Source organism: Spea bombifrons, chromosome 1, assembly GCF_027358695.1.
Source record: "Spea bombifrons isolate aSpeBom1 chromosome 1, aSpeBom1.2.pri, whole genome shotgun sequence".
NCBI lineage: Eukaryota > Metazoa > Chordata > Amphibia > Anura > Pelobatidae > Spea > Spea bombifrons.
The window spans coordinates 3,599,114-3,626,181 of record NC_071087.1 but is presented as its reverse complement, the minus strand read 5'-3'; the positions used below and the strand labels follow the sequence as shown (position 1 = coordinate 3,626,181).

General features: G+C 42.7%; 2 protein-coding genes and 1 pseudogene across 2 annotated transcripts; 2 read left to right on the top strand and 1 right to left on the bottom strand.

Moving 5' to 3' along the window:
• Positions 1–2,851: 2,851 nt before the first annotated feature.
• On the bottom strand, positions 2,852–3,470 carry LOC128468245 (vomeronasal type-2 receptor 26-like; annotated as a pseudogene).
• Positions 3,471–12,805: 9,335 nt separating this feature from the next.
• LOC128468380 (tachylectin-2-like) lies at positions 12,806–16,518 on the top strand. The gene is made up of 4 exons (XM_053450077.1): positions 12,806–12,997; positions 13,944–14,796; positions 14,920–15,100; positions 16,213–16,518. Exons 1-4 carry the CDS (start codon positions 12,985–12,987, stop codon positions 16,414–16,416), a joined length of 1,251 nt encoding a protein of 416 aa, XP_053306052.1. The 5' UTR covers positions 12,806–12,984; the 3' UTR covers positions 16,417–16,518.
• Positions 16,519–21,533: 5,015 nt separating this feature from the next.
• Positions 21,534–26,996, top strand: LOC128468370 (tachylectin-2-like). The gene is made up of 4 exons (XM_053450066.1): positions 21,534–21,602; positions 21,999–22,851; positions 22,974–23,154; positions 26,691–26,996. The coding sequence occupies exons 1-4, from the start codon at positions 21,590–21,592 to the stop codon at positions 26,892–26,894; spliced, it is 1,251 nt and encodes a 416-aa protein (XP_053306041.1). The 5' UTR covers positions 21,534–21,589; the 3' UTR covers positions 26,895–26,996.
• Positions 26,997–27,068: the final 72 nt, after the last annotated feature.

The window sequence follows — 27,068 nt, the reverse complement described above, 5'->3', positions numbered from 1 at the left end:
AGCGGTCCTCTGTACAGCGGCATGAGCACTTCCCTCTTCCTACTGCTAATACCTCTCCCTATACAACCAAGCATTCTGCTAGCATTACCTGCTGCTCTACTGCATTGTCTGCCTACCTTTAAATCCTCAGAAATAATTACCCCTAAATCCCTTTCCTCGCACGTGGAGGTTAGGACCGTATCAGATATTCTGATTATTATTATTATTATATTACGCCCCAGATGCATTACTTTGCATTTATCCGCTTTAAACGACGGCTGCCGCGGCGCTGGCCGTTTCTCCCGTTTGCCGGAATCGTTTGCCATTTGGCTTCTCCAGGGATGAAGGATAAATCTTCTCACAACAGTCAGGAGCCCGGGAGCCGGCAGCGATAAAGAAAAGCTTTCCCGAGTTTCCCGCCCTTTCTCAGGTCCGGAAAAGAGGGGAAAACGTTTGAAAGCCGGTCTTTTAAGTATTACGTAAAGCCGATAAAAAAAGCTATCACTGCGTACTGCAATATTCTGCGATTTTACCATTTTATTTATAAATATTACTTATTAGTTCCAGTTTTGGGTTCGCAACAACATCTCACTCCTATGCGATGGCCCCCATGACGATAATATCAGATGCGAATTTACATAGGTGCCCCCCCCACGGGAGCTGATCGGACTGACCCCCCAAAGACAACAGAGAATGAAATAGTCAGGTGTATCGGCACCTATGACATGACATTTCTATAGTATTTTTTATTTATTTATTAGGAACACAATTTATTATTTCATTTATTTCATATTATTTTGCTGGCAAAACACCCAGAATTATTTATTCATTTAAACAAATAAGCTTCTCGTTACTTCATTACTAATTAGGAATACTTCAATTTTATATTTCATTTATTCAAACAAAACACACAGAATTTTTTATTAATTAATACAATTCCATGTTTCATTAATTAATGAACGAATTAATTATTAATCAGTAATAAATGCATTTATATTACATTTATTTGATATAATTTTACTGGAAAAAGACAGAATTAATACAATTACATGTTTCATAAATTACTAATTAGAAGGACATGAGTTTTATAGTTCATTTATTTTACATAATTTAGCCCCCAAATCACTGAATTCTGTATTAATTTAAACAAGTAGCTTTTATCATTTATCATTAATTGGGAATACCGTATTGCCTCGGATATAGGCCGCCCCGGTATATAGGCCGCACCCTAAAAGTTTGGTGCTTTTTTAAAGAAAAAGTTTTTTTCTTTAAAAAAGCACCAAAAAAAAACATGCTGCCACTCTGTCCCCCCCCCGAGATATGCTGCCACTGTCCTCCTCCCCGAGATACGCTACCACTGTCCTCCTCCCCCCCCCGAGATATGTTGCCACTGTCCTCCTCCCCCCCCGAGATATGCTGCCACTGTCCTCCTCCCCCCCGAGATATGCTGCCACTGTCCTCCCTCCCCGAGATATGCTGCCACTGTCCTCCTCCCCCCCGAGATATGCTACCACTGTCCTCCTCCTCCCCCCCGATATGCTACCACTGTCCCCCCCCCCGAGATATGCTGCCACTGTCCTCCTCCCCGAGATACGCTACCACTGTCCTCCTCCCCCCCCCCGAGATATGTTGCCACTGTCCTCCTCCCCCCCCGAGATATGCTGCCACTGTCCTCCTCTGTCCCCCCTCCTCGACTTACCGGAGCAGACTCCCGGGTGTCTTGCGGGGCCGGCGGGGGACATCTACGCAATACGCGTATGCAACTTCCGGTGCCGGTACCGGAAGTTGCATACGCGTATTGCGTAGATGTCTCCCGCCGGCCCCGCAAGACACCCGGGAGTCTGCTCCGGTAAGTCGGGGGTGGGCAGAGGTAAAACGCATCTCAGTCAAAAACCTGAAGATCCATCACTGACCTTCCCGTAACAATCTCAATGTTCTCTTTCTCTTCAGTACCATAAAATCCAAGGGAAACAAACGAGTAGACAATTGCAGCACCAGAGGGATGACAGACGCAGACGGGACACCGTGGGACGCCATCGTTCCCATTTCGTCATCATCATCGAGCAGCGACTCCTCTGAGGTTGAAGCAGAGTCCAGTAGTGAAGATGACCCCCGCAAAGTGTGTGAAATGTGTGGAAGTCCCGGAGCATCTACGTACGAGTTCACTGAAGCCCGTATATATACCATCTATTGGGACTGAGATCATTAACCCCTAATGGACCAGGACTCTGACACTACAGGACCGGAGGAGTTTTCATCTGCTTACTGCGTCTGTTCAGCCGTCACTCCCCTCGTTGTCAATCAGTATTTACATCCAGAAATGTGAGACATTATTTTGTGTGATGGAAATAAAAAATGTCTAAAAACAACATTTTTCTCAGTTTTATATTTACAGCCATCCTCTACATACTGTATGCCCGGTATAATCAGTTATTCAAACAATCTTCACACCAAGTTACACATGCGCGGTTAAACATAGGTGCCTTCACATTCAACCTTCTAGATGGTAATTCGGCTTCTCCCACTTGAGGTACCAACAATCCCATCGGCACGGTGCAGTTTATTATTTCATTTTCTGAAGATATACGGCAATGGATTTTTATACAAAGCGTTCAAAAAACACCGAAGGCATAAATATTGGGGATTCCGTCACACTGTATGGCCATTTATCGCTTCGCCCGCCACTGCATCAAAGTACCCCACGTTTGGGCACTCCGATCTAATTTTTCATGGCTGTATTGCCTACCGAGGAGCGGAATCAGTGACGCTGCCGTCCATTCTAACCCACTGAGACTCTCAAGCAATTTAAAGCCTTCCTTATATACTCTAAACAGATATTGGCATTGATACAGATGGTTATCTGTTATAAGCTTTAAGCGAGTACACCCTTCGTATTATGTTCAGGTCTGAATAAGATGACATAGCATTTTGGTAAAAATATACAGCCTCAGAGGCCAGCACCCGATGTCAATATGGCAAAAATCTCTACGGCCACCATGTTCTTCCCTTTGGTGCTCATATAGGCCGGGATCATCGCAATCCAAACGCTGCAGAACACCAGCATGCTGAAGGTGATGTACTTGGCCTCATTAAAACTGTCCGGTAATGTCCTGGCTAAAAAAGCTATAATAAAACTAACAGCTGCCAGAAGCCCCATATAACCCAGGACACAGTAGAAGGCGATAACCGAGCCCTCATTACACTGAACGATGATCTTTCCCTGATAAGAGTGCATGTCCAGCTCCTGAAATGGGGGGGGGGGGTGAAATGACCAACCAACAAAAACAAAGTATTTTGATTGATGAGCAAAACAAGACCATATAATTAGACAGTTTCAGACGGTTCCATTTTTTCAGCATGCTGTCAGGTTTTGTGGCTTTGAAAGCGATGCAGACCACGATGGTTTTGGCCAACACAGAAGACACGGCTAATGAGAAGACGACTCCAAAAGCAAGACCGACTAACAGAAACACGCAGAGGAAGCTCAGCATGATGGAGGCCAGGAGAAGGAAGCTCAAGTTCCTGTTATTGGCTTTTACAGTTGGTGTGATTGGTGTGATACAGTTGGTGTACAATTTTTATTTGAAATAAACATTCCCAATATAAAAAGTGTCAGAAAATAAAAAAAACCAATAGGAATATAAACATTATAGCAATTACATCATTAGTATAGGAGAGAAATTCATTTGTCAAGCTTGGGAATACACCAATCTGTCTTCTGATTGGTCTGGAAAAGATGATATTAACAATTCCATTGTGTTAATAATTTATCAAATTGGTTTACATACTACCACTTGTAAAGTCGTGAACTAGCAATAACAACAAGCCAGTCTGTGCTTACGGCTTTCTACGGCTTGGTTGATGCCAGAGGAGGTCCCTGTAGGTGACCAATAGGCTCATTTGCACTGTCCTGTAACCCGTGACGGCGAACCTGCGGATTTTCACTTCCGGGAACTGCCGCGATGCCGCGAAGACGAAGACGATCACGTAGATCTTCGTGGTGTGGGTCTTCGTCTTCGCCTACGTTTTACCGCCGCTGTCTTCTCTTCGGCGTGTCTTCGGAACGAACACGAAAACGCACTCTTCGTGTTCGTTTTCATGTTGGCCCGAAGACGAATGCACAAGTCTACTAATTATTGAAAGATTCCTGTGGTCTGTGCGATCACTTTGTATCTCTGATCTCGCTTGTGGCTTTACGTGAGCGCCACCTGGTGGTTTGTGATTTTTACGCAGCCAGTAAACCACTAAAGAAAAGTAATACATTTACATTTTTATTTCATTATTATCCACATATTTTCACACTTATATGATATTCACATTCATTTGAGGCTATTTAAAAATTACCTAGATTGTTTTTTTTTGTTGTTTTTTTTTTTGACTGTTTCCGTTTGGGCATTTTGATTCTGATCTTTTTCACACATATATATATATATATATACACACCATTGGCTCTCAACCACATTTCTACGAGGGTTTTTGGATCTTGCTGCATATCCCTAGACACCGCTGCAGGAAAAAAAGCGTACATCCAAGGCGTAAGCTCTTGGGCACGTTCCTCATACAATCAGGATCTCTTTTCCAGTCCCAAGGATTCCAATACACTCTAAGCTGTAAACTGACCAGTCCAATGGAAGGTGGGCGATGTGCATGGAGTTTGCTAAAGGGATTTAACAAAGTACAGGAGGGGAGATTATTCCGGATGAGAAAGGTAACAGCAAGAGACCAGAATCTAAAACTAGATGGAATGGAAGGAAGCTTTAGTTTTCAGATATGTTGGTAGATAAATGGACCGAATGGACCTGATCTGCTCTCTTATTCTATGTTTCTAGACCATGGGTGTGTTGGTTGGGGGTTCTGAGATGCTGAAGGGAGTTGAAATTGGGAAAACTGTTGGGTTGGAAATTTTTGTTAGCCAAATAGCACACGGCAGCGCAAAATTCTAAATTAAATTTGTCTTGAGCTAAATCGGCTTTGGGTTGGCATTTTCCATTTAATCAGACGAGGAGCCTTCCCGGCGGTTTAATATCAAAAGGAAAAAAAACGAGACTAGGAAGAGGTTTCAACAAAACTTACTACAGAAAGAGGACTTTTACAATGATTCGGAAAACTACTATTATTATAACTACATTATTTTATTCATTGGCCGGAGTCGTGGCTTTTGTTACTTTTTGGCTCGCCATAAGTATAGATAATCTATGACTTGGCAATGGGGTTGATTAAAGAAATATATTTTGGTAAAAAAGTATTAAATAACAAAAAAAGGGTTCTCATGACCCTCCAGTAACAAAAGGGGGCTAACAAATTTCTTTTCCTTTTCCCCGTCCTCTGTGTAGGAGGATTCATATCCATGTTTCCCCTAATCCTCCATCTTGTGGGGTGGAAGTGGTGCTCGCATGCCCTACTTTCAGGGGTGGATTCGAGAGGCAGCCAGCATCTCCATTTTGAGTGCTGGCAGTAGCTAGGCAACCCATCAGCGGCAATAAAGTGAGAAAACAGAGGGCCTATGAGATCATACATTTGGTTTAAATACGTACATTAATGTTACTGTTGGAGGAATTGCACTTTTATAGGTCTTTTAACTTCATCCTTTATCCTAAGGGTCGCGTAGACTACCGGGAGCCCTAAGCAGCCGTTTAGACGGGTTTTCCCATCTTGAGGAACTTGTGTGCTTTTGGATATCCCTGGGAACTCTCTGACTTTCTGGTCAGTATGCTCCAAGGTCATGCCTACTCCCCGCCTAATTTCCCCACCACTTCCAAACAATTTAGTCCCTACGGGAGGTAACGCCGCCCTTTATTCAGGAGCCATATGCCTATCCAACGCATCATTACAATTGTCTTGCAAACCATTCACCGTTTTAGAAGCTCTTCTCAGTCATTAATAATATCGATGTCCTTCTGGAGATGGGGGTCTCCAGAACTGCCCCAATACTCTAGGGGAGGTCTGACTGGAGATCTGTAAAGCGGCAGAACCTCATCCCTATCTGGGCTACTAACGCCTCCCGCTATACAACCCAGCACCCTGCCTGCATTCACACCGCTTTCTGGCCTGTGCCTCAAAGCTTTGCAGCAATGTACTTCGGTATCTTTAAATGGCTTTTTTTTTTGTTGGAATACTTAGTAAAAATAGCAAAATAATTTTATGTAGGAAAAATTGATAGAAGCAGGAACCCTTTTCATCCCTCATTTACTATGACCGGTTATGCTTCAACCTCATTGTAAAGTACTGCTTTAACTTTTATTACAGACATTATCGTGTCCTGATAACGAATGGCCCGACCAGAAAAAAAAAATCAAGCGTGTTCTCAAGAAATATCACTTCCTAATTCAGGGTCATCTTCTCAGTAGCCGTGTCATCTCAGTTGGCCAAAACCATCATGGTTTGGATTGCTTTTAAAGCCTGAGAGTTAATGGAGAATGTGGGTTGGGGCCAATGTGTCTCGTATTCTATTCCCCTGTGTGTTCCTCGACCCGTATCCTAATTAATGTAATTTGGTTGTCTACTTCTTCACCTTTTAAGGAACTGGACATGCACTCATATCCCAGAAAGATCATCATTCAGTGTAACGAGGGCTCGGTTATTGCCTTCTCATATGTTAAAGATATGTGTCCCATGGCATATAGAGGATAGACATCTTTGCTGGACAGCAGGAGAGAGAAGAGTGGTCACTGGCTGCGTAGGAGAGAGTGTGTATATACAGCACAACAGCGCCTCCAGTGTTCGCAAGCTGTATCGCATCATCCAGCGACTTGAATGGGTTCACTTTTACTGAACAATAAATAAATGGGAATGCAATAAAGAATAGAATTTTATAATTTAAAAGGTAGAGCTTCCAAATGTGGACCCTACTGACATAGGGTAATAAGCATACCTGGGAACTCCGGGTTTGACCCACCGACATCAGCGGGACCGGCCACATCACAAGTGGCCAGATTCGTTAATGGCACACTAGCCATTTAGCATAACAACCAGTGTTTATATAGCTCCTGTCTCCCAGGGGGACTTAAAGCACTTTCCTAGCGCACGCTCTCAGAATTAACGGAGATAATAGACGCTATTATTACCCAATTGATGGTCCTCATTTATTGAACTTGGAAAGGATGAAGTTCTGAGTTGGCCCTGAGGTTTGAATAAGGTCTGCAGTCGGAGCATTTACTAACCAAGCTATCTCACCAACCTTAACAACTAAACACTAACCAGCCAGGAGGACAGCAGAAGGCTCTAGAGACAGGCGGGCGAGAAAGCACAAAGAGAGGGTAAAAGTGTGATATGAGGGGGTTCAGAGTCGGGGAGGGAGATATCTAAGGATTAATGCTGGTTAGAAGATCTCAGGTTGACGATTGCCAGATTATGTGCGTGGAGCGGGTAAGAAATATGATGGCCGGGGACAGACGTCCAGATAGCCCAATGTACCTCCGTCTGCCCACTTGTGAAGAGTTTTCATTGGAAAAGTAAAGACTTTTGCTACATCGCTGTTACCAGAAATATGCATTTGCTGAGAAAATAAAGTCGTTAAGTGATTGTGAGTTTACGGTAAACATTTCATTAACTAAAACACACACTTTAGGTTATTTACGATCCGCCAGCTGCACACGTGGAAAATATTAAAAAAGTGACAGCGCCTCGGGATATTGATACAAAGCACACATTATCATTTTTATTATCTTCATTTTTTTATGTGAATCAGCCTGAACAGGTTACTGTGAACTTTCTGCATGGCTTCTGTCAAAATCCTCTATCACCTTTTTTAGGGTCCATGAGCCCCAGCTCCTCAGAGTTTAAAGGTGGACCCAAAACGACACTCCGGCCACTTTATCAGGTACACCTTGCCAGTACTGTGTTGGAACACCTTCAGAACTGCCTTCATTCTTCGTGACATGCTTTCTACAAGGTGCTGGAAACATTTGGTCCATATGGACACGATGGTATGATGGACATGATGGGATGATGGACATGATGGGAATAACTATACCCCAACTGGTTACACCCACCAGACGATCCTTCCTTCTCCCCCATGGTCACCAGGAACACTAAACTTCAAGTATCAGGCAGGACTAGCATTGAAAACAGCAACAAACACAGCTCTTTTGGAACCTCAGTGGCACTGTAGTATACAAAAGCATAGCGATACAGCACTTTACCACCCAAACAATGAAGGCAGGAAGGCAGGAAGGCAGGAAGGCAGGAAGGCAGGAAGGCAGGAAGGCAGGAAGGCAGGAAGGCAGGAAGGCAGGAAGGCAGGAAGGCAGGAAGGCAGGAAGGCAGGAAGGCAGGAAGGCAGGAAGGCAGGAAGGCAGGAAGGCAGGAAGGCAGGAAGGCAGGAAGGCAGACAGGACTAACTTTATTGAGCAAACAATCACTACCAGCCTCCAAGAGCCTTTCAAAAGGCTGGCGGTGAGTTATGACCAGCATGCATCACACCATATGTAAAACACAATATGCAGATAAGATGCAAATTAGCTATAACAAAACCACACCAATTTACACAATCCTGTGACCCTCAATGATTGAGATACAAATGAACAATCAAGCAAAAGCTTAATGAGATCCCTACCTCGGATGATAGTGAGTTACGCTCGCAATCACAATACTGCTATATCTCGAAGTACAGGTGCACTTCATTGGTTGAAATAGATTGTGAAACTTATTTGAGAATTACCAATAAATATCCTTTTAGCTGGACATCCGCAAGTAGAAAATGTTTGGGGATTGAGATCCCATTGAATATCAGAGCTATAATAAACAATAATATAATATTGTGGTTTGGAAGTCCCTATGCCTCTCCTGGATGGGAAGGATGATTGTCATTGAGGCATACATCCTTCCCAAGTGGCTTTACTGTTTGAAGATGGTTCCGGCCTCGATCTCTGAGGTCTGGCACAAACAATTTCAGAACTTGGCCGGGAAGTTTATATGGAATGATTAAAAAAACAAGAATCTCAAGAGATATTATCCATAGTAATAAGACCAAGGGGGGGATGGTGGTTTCCATTACTGAGTAAAGCACATGTCCACAGGTTACAACAACCTGATGTTAAGAAAGATGGTTGGTTTTGGCTTGAGCAAAATATGATTGTTGATGTCAGGATTCAGCCCCAGCCCTGGACGCCCCTTTACGAGGTCTGCCTAGAGTCGATCTCCTCTCCACAGCTTGCTGTCTTGTTTACTTGTGTCTGTATTTTATGTATCTTTGCCCTCTTTCCCTTGTACATGTGAGGATCTCAGTTCCTCTCTCCTCTCCCCATGTCCTGTTTGAGATATCCTATCCTTGTTTCAAGGAGAAGCGTCTGAGGATCTCGGCCCCTCGCTCTATCCCCTGTGTTCCTTCCTGTCCTTTGTGGCGTGCTGTACCATGTATGTCTTGTCTGGTTATGTTTAGAATCCGTGCTCTGTGTATTTATGTTCAGCTGTGTTGATTTTGCTATATCCAGACCTCCCTCACCTGTAGCCTATGTCATTACCACACCTGACCAGGTGAACAGGCTTTATATCCCTGCCTCCCAGTAACAGAGTTGTTATTAAGTTACATTGGAGCTATCGTTCATGCCAGACTCTGGTCTCTTAAATTTACCTTTATTTGACCCGGACTGCCTTTTGCATTTACCCCTTTTGCTTGCTACCCGTCCCTGATGAGTTTGGATTCTTACCTGGACTATTCTAACTTGTATTCCCCAGCAGTCTGCATGCATGATATGCCTCCTACTCTGCTACTTATGGTGAGATGTATCTGCTTTGTTTAATATCCCTATAATTATATAATATAATAACATTCCGCTTGTGTCTCATTTGTGAAGTGTGTTTCTATCACTGTATGCGTTCTTACACTCCTGCGTTCTGGACTCCAACATCCAGTAAGGGCTGAGATATGATGAGCCTGACTTCGGAATTAAAAAAATGTAACTAACGCTGAAAACAATCTCTTGGGAAATATAATCCCAAAATGGATGAATAGAGAGAAATAAAATCATTATGACAGATGTAGCTTCGACTCACGGGCCAGGCTTGGCTCATTTGCTCAATTAAATAAAACACCAACACACAAGATGGGTTTGAAAAGGCCACAGCCGTTTTATTTAACAGTCATTGTCCTGTAAAACCTGAAATAATAAACATAGATGCGTTAACAGAGACAATGACGTAACCAAAACCAACCTAGCTTGCCAAGTTATCCAGGTACCATACCACACACCAATTTGGGAGGGGACATACCAGGATGCCCCAACCCGGACCTGAGATTCCGAGCACCACTCCTTGCAAGGAACCTCCCACCGGTTATGACCACCAATGATCATACCACCACATTAACCCCTTGGATACCTGGCAAGCTACCGCCCACGACCGTGACTAATGCAGCAACACCATACCACATACCAATTTGGGAGGGGACATACCAGGATGCCCCAACCCGGACCCGAGGTTCCGAGCACCACTCCATGCAAGGAACCTCCCACCGGTTATGACCACCAAGGATCATACCACCACATTAACCCCTTGGATACCTGGCAAGCTACCGCCCACAACTGTGACTAATGCAGCAACACTACTCCACAAACTCAACCACATAAGGGGAGGGAGGTTGGGACAAACACCACCAGGTAAGGTTAAACAAAATGGATCCTTACCCCTGTGATCACCAAACTTAAATATCCTCCTACCAAAACTCCTCCCCTAAAATCCACAATTCCTGCCTTAGCCTAGCCCTGCTCAGCACTCTGTCAGGGCCCACTCTAGTCCATTCTGGCCCCCGTGGGCTTCAGTATCGCCTTGCTGAAGATATTAGAAACGCTCATTCCAGAAATGACCCTGACGTATTGGCCGAATAGAGATCGTTTGAGATTAAAATTTATCATGGAGATGGGAAGACCAAGAAGGTTCGAAAGGTTGAGGATGGACTTGGAAATTCCATCAAACCAAAACCACAGCTTTTAGAATAAGCCACGATCTCACACAGCATCTATTTAAATCCATGAATATAAGATTATTAAAACAACTGGAACATATTTTTGAAAATACGAAAGTGGCGACTGTTTTGGAGAATGTAGATCCACCAAGTCCCCCGAGGGCCATAAAAACTTGGGGGAGAGACATCGAAAGTGAACAGTGAGCTCAAAGCTGGAAAAATACGAAAAAAGCCTCAAATTCCCTGAATTTACATGAGCTGCATTTTAAATTAGCCTTTAGGTGGGATTCGCTCCCGCAGATTATAAATAAATTTGATCCATCGGTAGTAAATGTTTGCTGGAGACGCGATGAGACTCCTCTATTCATGTTTGGTGGGGTTGTGCTGGGGAGGACATTTAGATGGTGTTATCTGATATGATAGAGTTCATTAATCCGCCACTGAGGCATCTCTCTCAAATCTTTATCACCTTTTAAGAGGAGTTTGGCAATGCAGCTTTTCCTGGCCACAAAGCCAACCATAGCCCGCAGTTGGAAGAAAAGAGGGGAATCTCATGGAATCAGGTAAAGAATCAGATCTCCCATTTTAACATTACGGAAAGGGGGCCCCCTGGACCTATACGAAAGGGGGATCATGACTGCTGGCCCATGCAGTAAGCCGCTTTTCCATTGGTGGGGAGCTGCAAGCTGCTAAGAGGGTTTATAGGTAGGTGAAGAGGTGACTCGTACCTCTTTTCCTGTTCCTGTAGCAAGCTTCCTGACGTTTCCCGCCCGCCGGCCCTGGGTCTGGTAGAGTTCGTATTTGTGGTACCTTTATGTTTGGTATTTATTTGTTCTTGTACCTTGCTATGTTCCTTCTCTTCAATTGTCACAGCTGCGGTCTGGGACCCCTGGCCAGCGCGGTTATTCCGATAACTTTGATCATTTTGCCCATAGCGAGCTTGGGCAGGCGTGACCTGCACGCGGTTTATGGCACCCGCAGGGCTGGGACTCTTGGTTAATCGGTGGTTGTTTGACTTCCTGTTGTGCCGAGCGCTCAGCAGCTGGCAGGTTGTTTTTTCATGGTAATGGTTGGGTTGTTCCGCTGGCCTGGGGAATGGTTATATTAATGTTTAATAAAAGGTGTGGCCAAATGCCCCATCCCACACAATTTTGTCCAGTGTCCTTCTTTCAGACATTTGGGGGGGGGGTGTTTGGGTTCTTTCTTTCTTCCTTTGGCCTCTTGCTATGGGTCTAAGCAGTCAAGGGGATATTTTGCTACTATGCAAGAGATGACTATATACAATAGCATTTGGTATCCTTGCGATGTTTATACAGAGAAATCTAGCCGAGCACATCCACTCCTGATATATGATGTCATGTCTACCTATAGTGTAAGCAGCTGCACAGGGTAACCTACGACGTCCGCATAACAAAGTTTGTCTTCGTTGTATGTATAAAACTTGTTGTTATGTACTTGGGTGGTTCCTTATCTATTTGGCACAGTGATCTGTACATGTAGAGTTAACTTTCTTTTACTAATTAACCCTGTCGTGACCGGGCACAGGAGTCCTATTACTGCAATACTTTCTGCTGTTTTAATAGCTCCATTTACACAACGTTTGTCTTTTCTGATGGGCCCAGGTCTCCGGTTTTAAATACTTTCCGCACCTCAAGCGTCGTTGACCTGTACGAAGCTGGTAATATATGTTACTCATTCCTGTTACAGGCCTGTTTCTTACTTTTGTCCCTCACTGATCCTCTTGCCCTGAAGCTTTGCAGCAGGATAAGGACCCGGCGTTTACAGAGCCAAAGAGGACAGAATTTGTCTAAGTAAAGTATACTTTATTTATCCTGTTTGTTAAGTCAAGAACTTTAGGCAGCATGTGACACATTTTTGGGGGCGAGTTACCACATGCTGTTGGAAATGCATCAATAGCCAGGAGAAATGATATCACACGTGAGGTTCAGGTAGATAACGCGTGATGGTGGCAATGTACACAGTCTAATTCCAGAGCACACGATTCAGGCGCTGAAAGAGTATTTAAGGGTTGTGCTGCAATCGCTATCACAAGGACCACTCCAGATCAGCAGACGGAAGAGAGTGAAGACCCTCTACGCGCAGCTATGGCAGAACTTGGTAAAAATTGTATTGGCCTTTTAGCTTTAAATTAAATATTTGGCAGTAAAATGCTTAGAAATATTGGTCATCTAAAAATATTTCACATTATAAAGGGAAAGCATAGTAACAACCCCTAGGGCTCTGAATTGTAAAATGTTAGTTCTATTAGGCAGCCAAGCAATGACACCGGTGTATATATATATATATATATATATATATATATATATATATATTAGAGAACTCACAGTTTTCTTTGCATTTCTTTGCTTTCTCACTCTCTCATTTATGCTCTCTCACACTCTTACTCTTATGCTATCTCTCAAATGCTTGATGATTTTTAATATTAGATGCACTCGCATTTTTTTTAGAGTGCTAGATGGCAAATCAGATGTACTGGACCACTTCAATATTTTCTGAATCAGCTTCTCAACTCTCAACAATGTCAAAGGATGGATGTCAACAAGCAGTAATGAAGCTGCAGATTCAAATATTTAAATAACCTTACATTAAGGGCTTGAATCTTCAGCAAACCATTAATAACAAAATTCAGCCAAAGCGTGCGAGACTGATGTCATAAAGTAACCGATTACTTCACGTTATTGCTGCTAAAAGTGGTTCTACGAGTTATTGCATCATAAGGTGTACTTAGTTTTTCCACACATGGCTTCTCCATTTTGGCTTTATTTTTGTTGAATAAATCATGTCATGTCGTGTTGCCCATCTGAAGTTCCATTTACTTAATTTTTAGACCTGCTAAGGAACAGATGATTGTTAATATGTCCTGATACACAGAATTCAAACGAGGGTGTACTTTCTTTTTCACAGGCCTGTATGTAACAAAGTCCATAATCATTCAATGAGCAGACATCCTTTTTAACAAAAGGGAAAATAAATTAGTTGTAGACTTTCTTCCTGCCTCTGATTCCCATCTAAACTTGTTTAAAATGTGTTTATTTCATTTCAGAGACCGTCTTATTTGCTCTTGCTGGGGACTTTACAGTAAGAGTTGGGCTGCCCCCTAAGAACCGTATGGATAGTTATAACACCAGGGCAGCTAGTTTTGGCAAGCTAAATGATGCCAGCAAAGTTCTCTTTAACCCAAAAGGGGAGCTGTATGTGGTTCGTGGAGGTGATCTGTATACAGGGCACATGCCATCAAGAGCTGTTGAAGACTGGTATTCTGCTGCTAAGAGAGTTGGAAAAGGTGATTGGAGCAAGTTCAAATTCCTGTTCTTCCACCCCGATGGCACTCTGTATGGAGCTACACATGCTGGGGAGTTCTACAAGGGTCCAGTGCCAACTAATGAAAACGTCTCTTGGCTTTATGGTCAGGCTACAATGATAGGAACCTACAACTGGAATAGGTTTGATGCTCTTTTCTTTGACGCTGATGGCATCATGTATGGAGTCACTGACACAGACAAGTTCCTGAAAAGAAGCCCACCTACTTATCCCGAAGATGAATGGATGTCCACAAGCACAACCATTGGTGATGGTGGATGGTCAAGGCTCACCCATTTCATGGGTTTCAGCCCTGACCGAATGCTGTGGTGTGTGGATAAATATAATGGAAATATCTATAAAGGTCCACCTCCAACTAAAAAAGATACAGGATATTTGAAAAAAGCAGAACAATTGGGATGGGATTACAATAAGTTTAGAGTGTTTTGCTTTACAAAAGACAAAACAATCCAGAGTATGCTCAGCTTCGAGTTCTTAATTGATTCAGGTAGAATCACATCAGAATCTGTTGAAGTGGTGAAAAAACAAATATATGACAATAGGGGAAGCAGCACACCGCTAAAGCACACCTTTACGTAAGTATTTTATCACTTAGGATCTCTGATCTCTTTTCTGATGCCCCTTCTTTTTTAGGTGATTTCATGTCTTTTTAGTATTCATTTTGCGATAACCACCCAATATGTTTCTATATGTGCCAGATTCAACAAAACCATGAAGGAGACAAGTGAATTTACCCACGCACATGGCTTCAACTTCGAAATGGGCACTGAACTCACTTTTAAAAATGGCATCCCGGGTATGGCGGAAGGAGGTACAAAGATTACCATGAAATTCAGCACAACCCACAACTGGAGCTTCACCACGACCAACGAAACAGAGGTATGTACTTCCATTCCATCTGAAGTTTGGTGAATGATGACAGAATGTGTCAGACAACCCGTCCGGTATCTGCTAGAAGAGGCGTGAGCCCAAGGGGCCTACAGGAAGAGTCTCTTCTCTAGATTTCCTGCCTTTAGCAACCTGTTTTCTACCTGTTTTCTCTGCTTTCCTTCTGTTCCTCCTTTCTTGGCAATTTCTTTCCTCTCTCTTGGACAGTTTTCTAATCAGCCTCTCAGAACACCGGGGCCCAAGGGCAATTGTGCCGTGTGCTCCACTGTGCATGAGCCCTTGACCCCAGAGGGACTAGCAGTCAGAGGAGGTGGGGTATATGTCCCATGGAAGGGCTATTCGAGCTGGGTATAAAGAGAGAAATAAATGGTAGAAAGAATTGCTTTCCATCCACTGGAAAAAAAAAGTTTCATGGTTTTCTTTAATTATTTTTGGACACATTCAGTAATCTGCCATCTGACTGACCTGAAATGCAAGGAGGATTTTTTTGTTCCAAATAGCAGACTTCATATCTCAACCCCGATGATTGTGAGGTGACTTGCTAGTCTGCCCCAACCACTGCACGATGATTAAAAAGTATTATATCTGTGATTTAAAAACAAAACGATATGGGGGATCCCCAGGACTCCCTATTAACTAGGGGATGGAATGATCCACCTATCCTCATGTGCAGTGGGATGGAAGGTAATTAATAAAACCCGGGCATGGTCCATTGGCCAATATACCCATCACCAAACAAAGACCCCCCAGCCATGCCCCCCCCCTCAGTAGTATTTCCCCCAGCCATGCCCCCCCCCCAGTAGTATTTCCCCCAGGACCCCATCCTGTGAATCCTTGTACTGTACCCGGGGGGGGGTGATTCAAACCCAAACTCAACTTAAATATATCCCACTATATATAAATATTGAGATTAACTGCTTTTTTCTCTCAGGTGGGGCAGGTGGTCTGGAAAAAATGCATCATTAAACATGGTTGTGTGGTAATATGCCCGAGGACATATGAGTGAACGTAGAACATCCCCGCTTGCTTCTCCTGCCCGTCATTCTTTAGCGCTGTTGAGGAGATTTTTTTTTAATTCCTTATTTTTTTCTCTCTCTCTGTAGACTTCATTTTCTTCAAGTACTGAGGTGGAGTTGGAAGGTGGGAAAGCGATCCGTGTAGTGGCTTCGGTGAAGAAAGCTGAGATGGATGTGCCGTACCGCGCCAGAGTCCGCACCCTCTTTGGTTATGAAACCACCATCGAAGGCGTGTGGAAAGGCGTTTCCCATTACGATCTCGTGGTCAAACAGGAAGACTATTCTGGATAAATCACAATTTCTGCGTTTGCTGTGTGGGACCTCCATCCGCTGAAGTTTTCATACTTTCTATCGGAAAACAAAAAGCTTTAAATTCAGGAATAAAGTTAAAAAAAGAGTTAACTCATCTCTGATATACACTGAATCGCTTCAATAAAATGCTTTGCAAATATCCAAGTGGGATGTGATGATGATTTGAAAACTGCTGACACTTTGGTATGATACCCAGGGCCTATTTTAACCCTTTGTGGTCCAATCCATCTTCACTAAGTGCGCCAAGCAGGTCCAATTTAACCCCTTGAGGACTGGGTTTTTTTTTTTTTTTTTTTACCATGTTTGCACTAAATGACCAGAGTCGTTTTTGTGCTTTTGCTATGACTTTATTCAACTCTGATTGCCCACTAATCTTCTTTCTTTTTGAAATAATAACTATATATATATATATATATAAACCATCATTTAGTATGAAAAATATCTAAAAATGTGGGGATAAGTAGGAAAAAAATATGTATTTTCAGTGTCACCTATAAAAACTATATATAACCAGTGCAAATTTGTCCTGTTTTTGGAAACACCTCATATGCCTGGTATTTTCATTTATTTTGGCACTTAAAGGGTTTAATATGAATGGCGCGCATCGCTGTTTCTAAACAAGATTTTTCTTAAATGTGGTATGCTGGGACGCCCCAATATCTTCCAGAAAAAGAAAAACTGCTAAACAAAAGTATATATTTTTTGAAAGATGACATCCCAAAGTATTTTACCTTGGGTATTTTAACACTTTTAATGTAACCAGTCTGTCCTAAATATTGCAGTAACATTTCACTTTTTTTCATTTTTAACAAACCCATTCTATCCAAACACAGTATTTTAATTTCAGCTGAGGGGGGGGGCAATCTGTATGTATTCCCATCCCCCGCACACAAAATAGGATTGTGAATACCGCCTCCTGCGTGATAGATCTAATGAAAAAAAAAAAACAGTTGATCTTAATCGATCTAAGGAATAAATACCAAAATCAATAAAAAAAAAATCCAAATTTCAGTTAATTAGACTAATCTAACAAAAATGTTGTCTGATCAAACCTGATCTAACGCGCAGTTTGTTGAATTTGATTGTTAATATTGCATATTTTGTTCTATTGACTGCAATCGGCCGACACTTTATAAATAAATGTAATGTAATGTAACATGCGCATTATAGGTTTTCAAAGGAAATAGATTCTGAAACTTATCTGGGGATTGAGATCCCATTGAATATCAGAGATATAATAAAAAATAATATCTGGGGATTGAGATCCCATTGAATATCAGAGACATAATAAAAAATAATATAATATTGCGGTTTGGAAGTCCCTATGCCTCTTCTGGGTGGGAAGAACGATTGTCATTAAGGCATACATCCTTCTCCAGTGGCTTTACTGTTTGAAGATGGTTCTAGTCCCGATTTCTGAGGTCTGGTGTAAACAATTTAAAACTTGGCCGGGAAGTTTATATGTGTAACGGGTTTTTGGGTAGGCCCACCAATATCTCTGTGGTCCTTTACCCCAGTTACCTCTTTGCGCTCTGCAGGCCAATCCTGAGCCTCCGCTACCTGGGAGTTGGGGTACATAACTGCGGCAGCACCTCCACCCAACGGAGCATCCAGGGTATGGATGGGGGTCCCGATGGGAACAGCCGAGTGATTAATAAAACTGACACAGGGCACTAACTTTGTATTGCACACCAAAACACTCTGCATTAATATAACAGAACACATGAAATATAATAGAATGAAATATACAGAATATGCAATATGAGGTTCACCCACCCACAACAATCACCGCGGCCCACCCTAATCTTCGCCTTAGCGGCCGCTGGGTACCTTTACTTGGTGCACATAACACGGTTTGGGCCCATAAGTATCTGACTCCACGGTATGGGCTGGATTATATGGAACACTTTCAGTATGTCAGTATATCTTTTATTTGTGTGACTAAATTCAGGGTGCCCTGTTGTGGGGACAGGGGGAGAGATTTTAGGCTTACCACTCCACAGTCTGCTATCAGGACAGTTCAGCTTTTAACCTCTTCACTGCCAACTCTGCTGCAAACAGCTGTGTACCTCTGTCTGCTGAAAGATTCTGTCAGGATGCTGCAACTCTCCTCTGACCGTGAATTTCAAGCAGGCCTCTGTTCCTAGGCCTCTCTCACTCTCCTTCTCTCTCAGCAAAGGTCCTTCAACTCTGGCATCCAACTCTGAACCCCTCTCCCCAAACTCCAATGGCCCCTTTTTCACCTCATCCATGTGCTTTGCAGTTCGCCATCTGCTGGTCACTCCATAAGAACTGCAGGTGAGTCAGTGAGACAGCAGCAATCACTGAAATCCCTTGAGGGGTTACATATGGAATGCTAAAAAAAACAAAACAAGAGAGATTATCCATAGTAATAAGACCAAGGGGGGACTGGAGTTTCCATCAATGAGTAAATATGCTTGGGTTAGCACATTGGCACATGTCCACAGGTTACAACAACCTGATGTTAAGAAAGATGGCTGGTTTTGGCTTGAGCAGAATATGATTGGTGAAGTGAAGCTAGATACAATTTAAAAAATATAAATTTAGCCAACACTAAAAATTTTCTCTTGAGGAATCTAATCCCAGAATGGATGAAGTTTAAAAAAAGAATAGAGATAAAAAATAAAATCATTAGTCCCGCCTCGCTGAAGATATTAGAAACGCTCATTCCAGAAATGACCCTAACGTATTGGCCGAATAGAGATCGTTTGAGATAAAAATATATCATGGAGATGGGAAGACCAAGAAGGTTCGAAAGGTTGAGGATGGACTTGGGAATTCCATCAAACCAATTCTCCACAGCCTTTAGAATAAGCCACTATTTTACACAGCATCTATTGAAATCTATTAATATAAGATTATTCAAACAACTGGAACATATTTTTGAAAATACAAATAATGAAGGCCTATTACGAAAGTGTCAACTGTTTTGAGCTGCATTGTAAATTAGCCTTTAGGTGGGATTCGCTCCCGCAGATTATAAATAAATTTGATCCATCGGTAGTAAATGTTTGCTGGAGACGTGATGAGAACCCTATATTCATGTTTGGTGGGGTTGTGCTGGGGAGGACATTTAGATGGTGTTGTCTGATATGATAGAATGCATTAATCCGCCACTGAGGCATCTCTCTCTCTCTCAAATCTTTATCACCTTTTAAGAGGAGTTTGGCAATTCAGCTTTTCCCGGCCACAAAGCCAACCATAGCCCGCAGTTAGAAGAAAAGAGGGGGAATCTCATGGAATCAGGTAAAGAATCAGATCTCCCATTTTAACATTACATTTTGCTACTATGCAAGAGATGACTATATACAATAGCATTTGGTATCCTTGCGATGTATATACAGAGAAATCTAGCCGAGCACATCCACTCCTGATATATGATGTCATGTCTACCTATAGTATAAGCAGCTGCACGGGGTAACCTACGACGTCCGCATTCCAAACAAAGTTTGTCTTCGTTGTATGTATAAAACTTTTTCTTATGTGCTGGGGTGGTTCCTTTTCTATTCGGCACAGTGATCTGTACATGTTGACGCCTAAGTTAACTATACCTTACTATCGTATTTGCTCGATTATAAGATGAGGTTTATTTCAGAGCAAATGGTCTGAAAAATATCCATCTTATATTCAAGGTCATGTTCAAATAGAGGTCTGAACAAGACTAAGATCCAGACCCGGATCCTTCTCTCCGGCAGCCGGAGTAGGTCTGTGCGATGCGCGCAGGCAACCTCCGCTGCTGCCGGGGCTTCTGCTGCTCATTCATAGAGGCCCGGCAGAAGTGCCGGCAGCAGCAGAGATTGTCTACGCGCATCGCACAGACCTTCACCCGCTGCCCCACTGGACACCAATGAATCTGAAGCAAGAGAAGAAGTCTAGGGAAGCACTGGTAAGTCGAGGGAGGGTAGGAGTGGCATATGGGGGGTATAAGGTCTTTCTGGAGGCAGAGTGGCATATAGGGGGTTAAAAAGAATATCAGGAAGGCAGAGTGGCACATAGGGGGTTAAAAGGAATATTAGGGAGGCAGAGTGGCATATAGGGTGTTAAAAGGAATATCAGGGAGGCAGAGTGGCATATAGGGGGTTAAAAGGAATATCAGGGAGGCAGAGTGGTATATAGGGGTGTATAACGCATATCTGGGGCAAAGTGGCATATCAGGGGGTTAAAGGTATATCTGGGAGGCAGAGTGGCAAATAGGGGGTCAAGAGGCATATCAGGGAGACAGAGTAGCATATAGGGGGTATAAGGCATATCTGGCAGCAAACAGGCATATCAGGGAGGCAGAGTGGCATATAAGGGGGTATAAGGCATATCTGGGGGGCAGATGTGCATAACTGAGGGGCAGGTTGGCAAATAAAAGAAAAAAAAATGCATTTTTCTCAATCATAGTTTTTATTAAATATGAAAATAGTTTACATGAGAATTAATATTTACTAGTAAAACTTTTTTCTTATATGGTAGTCTTATATTAATATTTAAATTTTGGGGGGTCGTCTTATAAACGAGCAGATACGGTAATTAACCCTTTCGTGACTGGGCACAGGAGTCTTATTATTAAAATCCTTTCTGCTGTTTTAATAGCTCCATTTACACAACGTTTGTCTTTTCTGATGGGACTAGGTCTCTGAAAGTGTCAGCGGTTTTGTTTTGTTGAATTGTCAGCAGTTTTTGCTAAAACAAAGTGTCCACCCATTGTGTAGTGTTTAGTGTTTTTCCTGCCTTCTATTGTAAAGTGTATATATGATTGTAATACAGAGGAGTAAAGCAGAGATCATGGTATACATACACCCTGTCTGTGTGTCTGATTTCTCTCAAGCCACTCGGTAAAGATATCTATATAATTTGGAACCCCCAAGGTATAGAATTAATCAGAAATTCTCCGACAACCTGTACGAAGCTGGTAATATATGTTACTCATTCCTGTTATAGACCTGTTTCTTACTTTTGTCCCTCACTGATCCTCTTGTCCTCAAGCTTTGTAGCACAATAAGGACCCAGTGTTTACAGAGCCAAAGAGGACAGAATTTGTCTAAGTAAAGTATTCTTTTTTTATCCTGTTTGTTAAGTCAAGAACTTCACAAAAACCACTCCAGATCAGCAGAAGGAAGAGAGTGAAGACCCTCTACGCGCAGCAATGGAAGAACTTGGTAAAGTTTGTATTTGCTTTTTAGCTATCGAATCATAAGGTGTACTTTTCACACATGGCTTCTCCATTTTGGCTTTATTTTTGTTGAATAAATCATGACACCGTGTAATATGTCATGTGGTGTTGTTCATCTGAGGTTGCATTTACTTAATTCTTAGACGTGCTAAGGAACAGATGATTGTTATATGTCCTGATATGCAAAACCATAGAATTCTAAAGGGTGTACTTTCTTTTTCACAGGACTGTATGTAACAAAGTTCATATTCATTCATAATCATTTTTAACAAAAGGGAAACTAAATTAGTTGTAGGCATTCTTTCTGCCCTTGATTCCCATCTAAACATTTCCATATATTTTATGTTTAAAATATGTTCAAAATGTGTTTATTTCATTTCAGAGACCGTCTTATTTGCTCTTGCTGGGGACTTTTCAGTAAGAGTTGGGCTGCCCCCTAAGAACCGTATGGATAGTTATTACAATAGGGCAGCTAGTTTTGGCAAGCTAAATGATGCCAGCAAAGTTCTCTTTAACCCAAAAGGGGAGCTGTATGTGGTTCGTGGAGGTGATCTGTATACAGGGCACATGCCATCAAGAGCTGTTGAAGACTGGTATTCTGCTGCTAAGAGAGTTGGAAAAGGTGATTGGAGCAAGTTCAAATTCCTGTTCTTCCACCCCGATGGCACTCTGTATGGAGCTACCCATGCTGGGGAGTTCTACAAGGGTCCAGTACCAACTAATGAAAACGTCTCCTGGCTTTATGATCAGGCTACAATGATAGGAACCTGCAACTGGAATAGGTTTGATGCTCTTTTCTTTGACGCTGATGGCATCATGTATGGAGTCACTGACACAGACAAGCTCCTGAAAAGAAGCCCACCTACTTATCCCGAAGATGAATGGATGTCCACAAGCACAACCGTTGGTGATGGTGGATGGTCAAAGCTCACCCATTTCATGGGTTTCGGCCCTGACCGAATGCTGTGGTGTGTGGATAAATATAATGGAAATATCTATAAAGGTCCACCTCCAACTAAAGAAGATACAGGATATTTGAAAAAAGCAGAACAATTGGGATGGAATTACAATAAGTTTAGAGTGTTTTGCTTTACAAAAGACAAAACAATCCAGAGTATGCTCAGCTTCGAGTTCTTAACTGATTCAGGTAGAATCACATCAGAATCTGTTGAAGTGGTGAAAAAACAAATATATGACAATAGGGGAAGCAGCACGCCGCTAAAGCACACCTTTACGTAAGTATTTTATCACTTAGGATCTCTGATCTCTTTTCTGATGCCCCACCTTTTTTAGGTGATTTCATATCTTTTTAGTATTCATTTGTGATAACCGCCCAACATGTTTCTATATGTGCCAGATTCAACAAAACCATGAAGGAGACAAGTGAATTTACCCACGAACATGGCTTCACCTTCGAAGTGGGCACTGAACTCACTTTTAAAACTGGCATCCCGGGTATGGCGGAAGGAGGTACAAAGATTACCATGAATTTCAGCACGACCCACAACTGGAGCTTCACCACGACCAACGAAACAGAGGTATGTACTTTCATTCCATCTGAAACATGGTGAATGATGATAGAATGTCTCAGACAACCCGTGCGGTATCTGCTAGAAGAGGCGTGAGCCCAAGGGGCATACAGGAAGAGTCTCTTCTCTGGATTTCCTGCCTTTAGCTACCTGTTTTCTACCTTTTTTCTCTGCTTCCTCCTTTTTTGGCAATTTCTTTCCTCTCTCTTGGACAAATTTTGCCTTATCTTTTCCACATTGTTTTCTATCTAATCAGCCTCTCAGAACACCGTGGCCCAAAGGTAATTGTGCCGTGTGCTCCACTGTGCATGAGCCCTTGACCCCAGAGGGACTAGCAGTCAGAGGAGGTGGGGTATACGCAGTGGTACCCCCCTGTTGCCTCCCCGCCGAATTTGGAATAAAGTTGCAATGCGACTTTAAATCCCGTTTTTTTTTTTTGATGCAGAGGAGAGAGAGGGGCACCTAGCAACCGCTCGGCACCCCTCATTCTCCTCCGCAAGGGCCCTACCTCCGTCGCGGTGTTGGCATTTCATGCTGAGCGCCGGAATGTGATGTCATATTCCAGCGCTCAGCAGTGAAGCAGCGGGCACCGCAGCAGAGCAGGGAGACAGAAGCCTCGTGCTCCCGTCGCTGGACCTCAAGATGAGAGTACTACAAAGGGGGGAGAGGGTAGATAGTGAGTAGGGAAAGGGGTTAGAAAGTGATAAGGGAGGGAGAGGGGATAGAAAGTGATAAGTGAAGGAGAGGGGGTAGATATTGAGGAAGAGGGAAGTAGGGAAAGTGAAGGGAGGGAGAGGGTAGTAAGAATATTGAAATAAGTAAAGAGTGTGAATTAATGTGTGGCTGCATTATGTGAATGAGGGAGAGCATGAGTTAATATGTGGGTGAATTTTCTGAATGAGGGAGAGCATGAGTTGTCTGAATGAGAGACAGCTTGAGTTAATATGTGGATGGATTGTCTGAATGAAGGAGAGCATGAGTTAATGTGTGGATGAAATGTCTGAATGAGGGAGAGCATGAGTTAATCTGTGGATGAATTGTCTGAATTAAAGTGTGAATTAGTGACTGTAAAAGTGTTTGTGTATCATAGATGTATAATTGTGGAAGGGCAAAGATGGCACTAGCAGGATGTTTGAACCATGGGGACCAAGATGGCACAGGCAGGGTGTATATGGGACAAAAATGGCACAGACTGGGCTGTTTGGGAACAAAGTTGACTTGTGCTGGGCTATTTGGGGACAAAGATGGCAAATCTTATGTGTGTTATCTGGGTGCTGGTCAGGTTCTATGTGGGCAGTGTGGATGCCAGGGTTGGCTTTGGGGGGTGCAACCTGTGATCTATGCCTGTAATCTAGGGGGTTTTAAATATACCTTTAATGCCGTGTTTTTATGTGAATTCCAATTGATCTATACCTGCAAAGCTGGGTTTTTGTGTTATTCTGTAGATCCATATCTGGTATGCTACATTTCATATATTATTATTGTATACCTGCAAATACAGGATTTGTATGTCTGATTCTGTTTATTTGATATATACCTTCGGGGCTGAGATCACAAGTGAATTTCAATTGATCTATACATGCAAAGCTGGGTTTGTGTGTTAATGTGTTGATCTATACCTGCTATCGGCAGCAGGGTCTAATATTTATATATATTTGCAGGTGTACAATAATAATATATGAAATGTAGCATAGCAGATATGGATCTACAGAATAACACAAAAACCCAGCAGAGTCTAATATTAACAAAACTGCCAGTTCAGCTGTAATTTTGAAATCATGTTTCAATGACGGTCTTTACTTCAAAGAGATAAGTACTCATTATGTAGTTAAAAATGCACGTCTAATGTGTAAATGCGATGGGGTCATCGCAAAATCAATAATAAAGGGAGGGGCTTGCTGGGGGCATTAATACAAATAGTGGTGGCTGGAGGTGATCATACAAGGGTGTGGGAGCGACACATTAATCTATACTAAAAGTGTGCTGGCTGGGGCATCAATACACAAGGGGCAAAAACACTAAGTGGGGTATAAACGACAATACAGTGTGAAAAATCCATCCTAATGCAGATGTCTGTGATGTAGATTGTGTCCTGCTGTTTGTGTTTTTGGTTATCAGAATAGCAGAGCCTGTCCTGGGAGGTGTGTGTATAGGTGTTAGTGTGGCAGAGCCTGTCCTGGTGTATGTGGGTGTGGCAGAGCCCGTCCTGTGTGTGTGTGAGTGTGTGTGTTTGGGTGTCGGTGTGGCAGAGCCTGTCCTGGTGTGTGTTTGGGTGTCGGTGTGGCAGAGCCTGTCCTGGTGTGTGTGTTTGGGTGTCGGTGTGGCAGAGCCTGTCCTGGTGTGTGTGTTTGGGTGTCGGTGTGGCAGAGCCTGTCCTGGTGTGTGTATTTGGGTGTCAGTGTGGCAGAGCCAGTCCTGGTGTGTATGTCTGGGTGTCGGTGTGACAGAGCCTGTGTTGGTGTGTGTGTCTGTTTCCTGGCACTTAACTTACAATAGGAATTATTTAATTTATAGTTATCCAAAGATAAAACGCCCTCCTGAATTTGTAGTGACTTCAGGGGACAAAACGTTCAAGGCCCTGAAATCATTTAGTGGAAAAGTTATTTATTGTGTTATAATACTTATTTCAAGGATTAGTCGCACTTAATCATGGCTTCAGGCTTCCCATGTTGAATGATCAAGTATTACGTTAGTCCAATAACAAAAGTATCATTCCATAGCACATTACTTTTGGCAATATATATATATATATATATATATATATATATATAGTTTTTTCAGTGGTATGATTTAATAGTGGAAATTATTAATGACCCCCCAGTTTGACCGTGGTATCCTGTTTGTCCCCCCTATATATTGTTCCTAGAGTCGCCACTGGGTATATGTCACCAAACAAAGACCAAAGACCCCCCAGCCATGCCCCCCTCAGTATTGTTTCCCCCAGGACCCCATCCTGTGAATCCCTGTACTGTACCCTGGGGGGTGATTTTAACTGTTCCCACCAAGTTGTCCTTTTCAGCATACAGAGACATTTTGGACGATGATCGGCTTCCAACTTTGCGGGAAAAGTTTGGGGAAGACCCTTTTTTGTTCAAGCATGATTGCTCCCCAGCATACAAAGCAAGCTCCATAAAGACATGGGCGGGTGTCTCGTCCAACATCAGTTTCCTACAAAAACTCCCCATAATCTTGTGGAAAGCCTTCCCAGAAGAGTGGAAGCCGTTATAACTGCAAAGGGGGACCAACTACAAGTCCCTGTTGATGTAATGGCCATGTGTCCCAAACGTGTGTGTACACATGTGTACACGCATGTGTGTGTGTATATATATATTTAATGATTAACATTTAATGATGTTTTCCCTCAGGTGGGGCAGGTGGTCTGGAAAAAATGCATCATTAAACATGGTTGTGTGGTAATGCCCGAGGACATATGAGTGAACGTAGAACATCCCCGCTTGCTTTTCTTGCCCGTCAATCCTAAAGCATTCTTTAGCGCTGTTGAGGGGATTCTTTTTTTTCTTCCTTATTTTTTTCTCTCTCTGTAGACTTCATTTTCTTCAAGTACTGAGGTGGAGTTGGAAGGTGGGAAAGCGATCCGTGTAGTGGCTTCGGTGAAGAAAGCTGAGATGGATGTGCCGTACCGCGCCAGAATCCGCACCCTCTTTGGTTATGAAACCACCATCGAAGGCGTCTGGAAAGGCGTTTCCCATTACGATCTCGTGGTCAAACAGGAAGACTATACTGGATAAATCACAATTTCTGCGTTTGCTGTGTGGGACCTCCATCCGCTGAAGTTTTCATACTTTCTATCGGAAAACAAAAAGCTTTAAATTCAGGAATAAAGTTAAAAAAAGAGTTAACTCATCTCTGATATACACTGAATCGCTTCAATAAAATGCTTTGCAAATATCCAAGTGGGATGT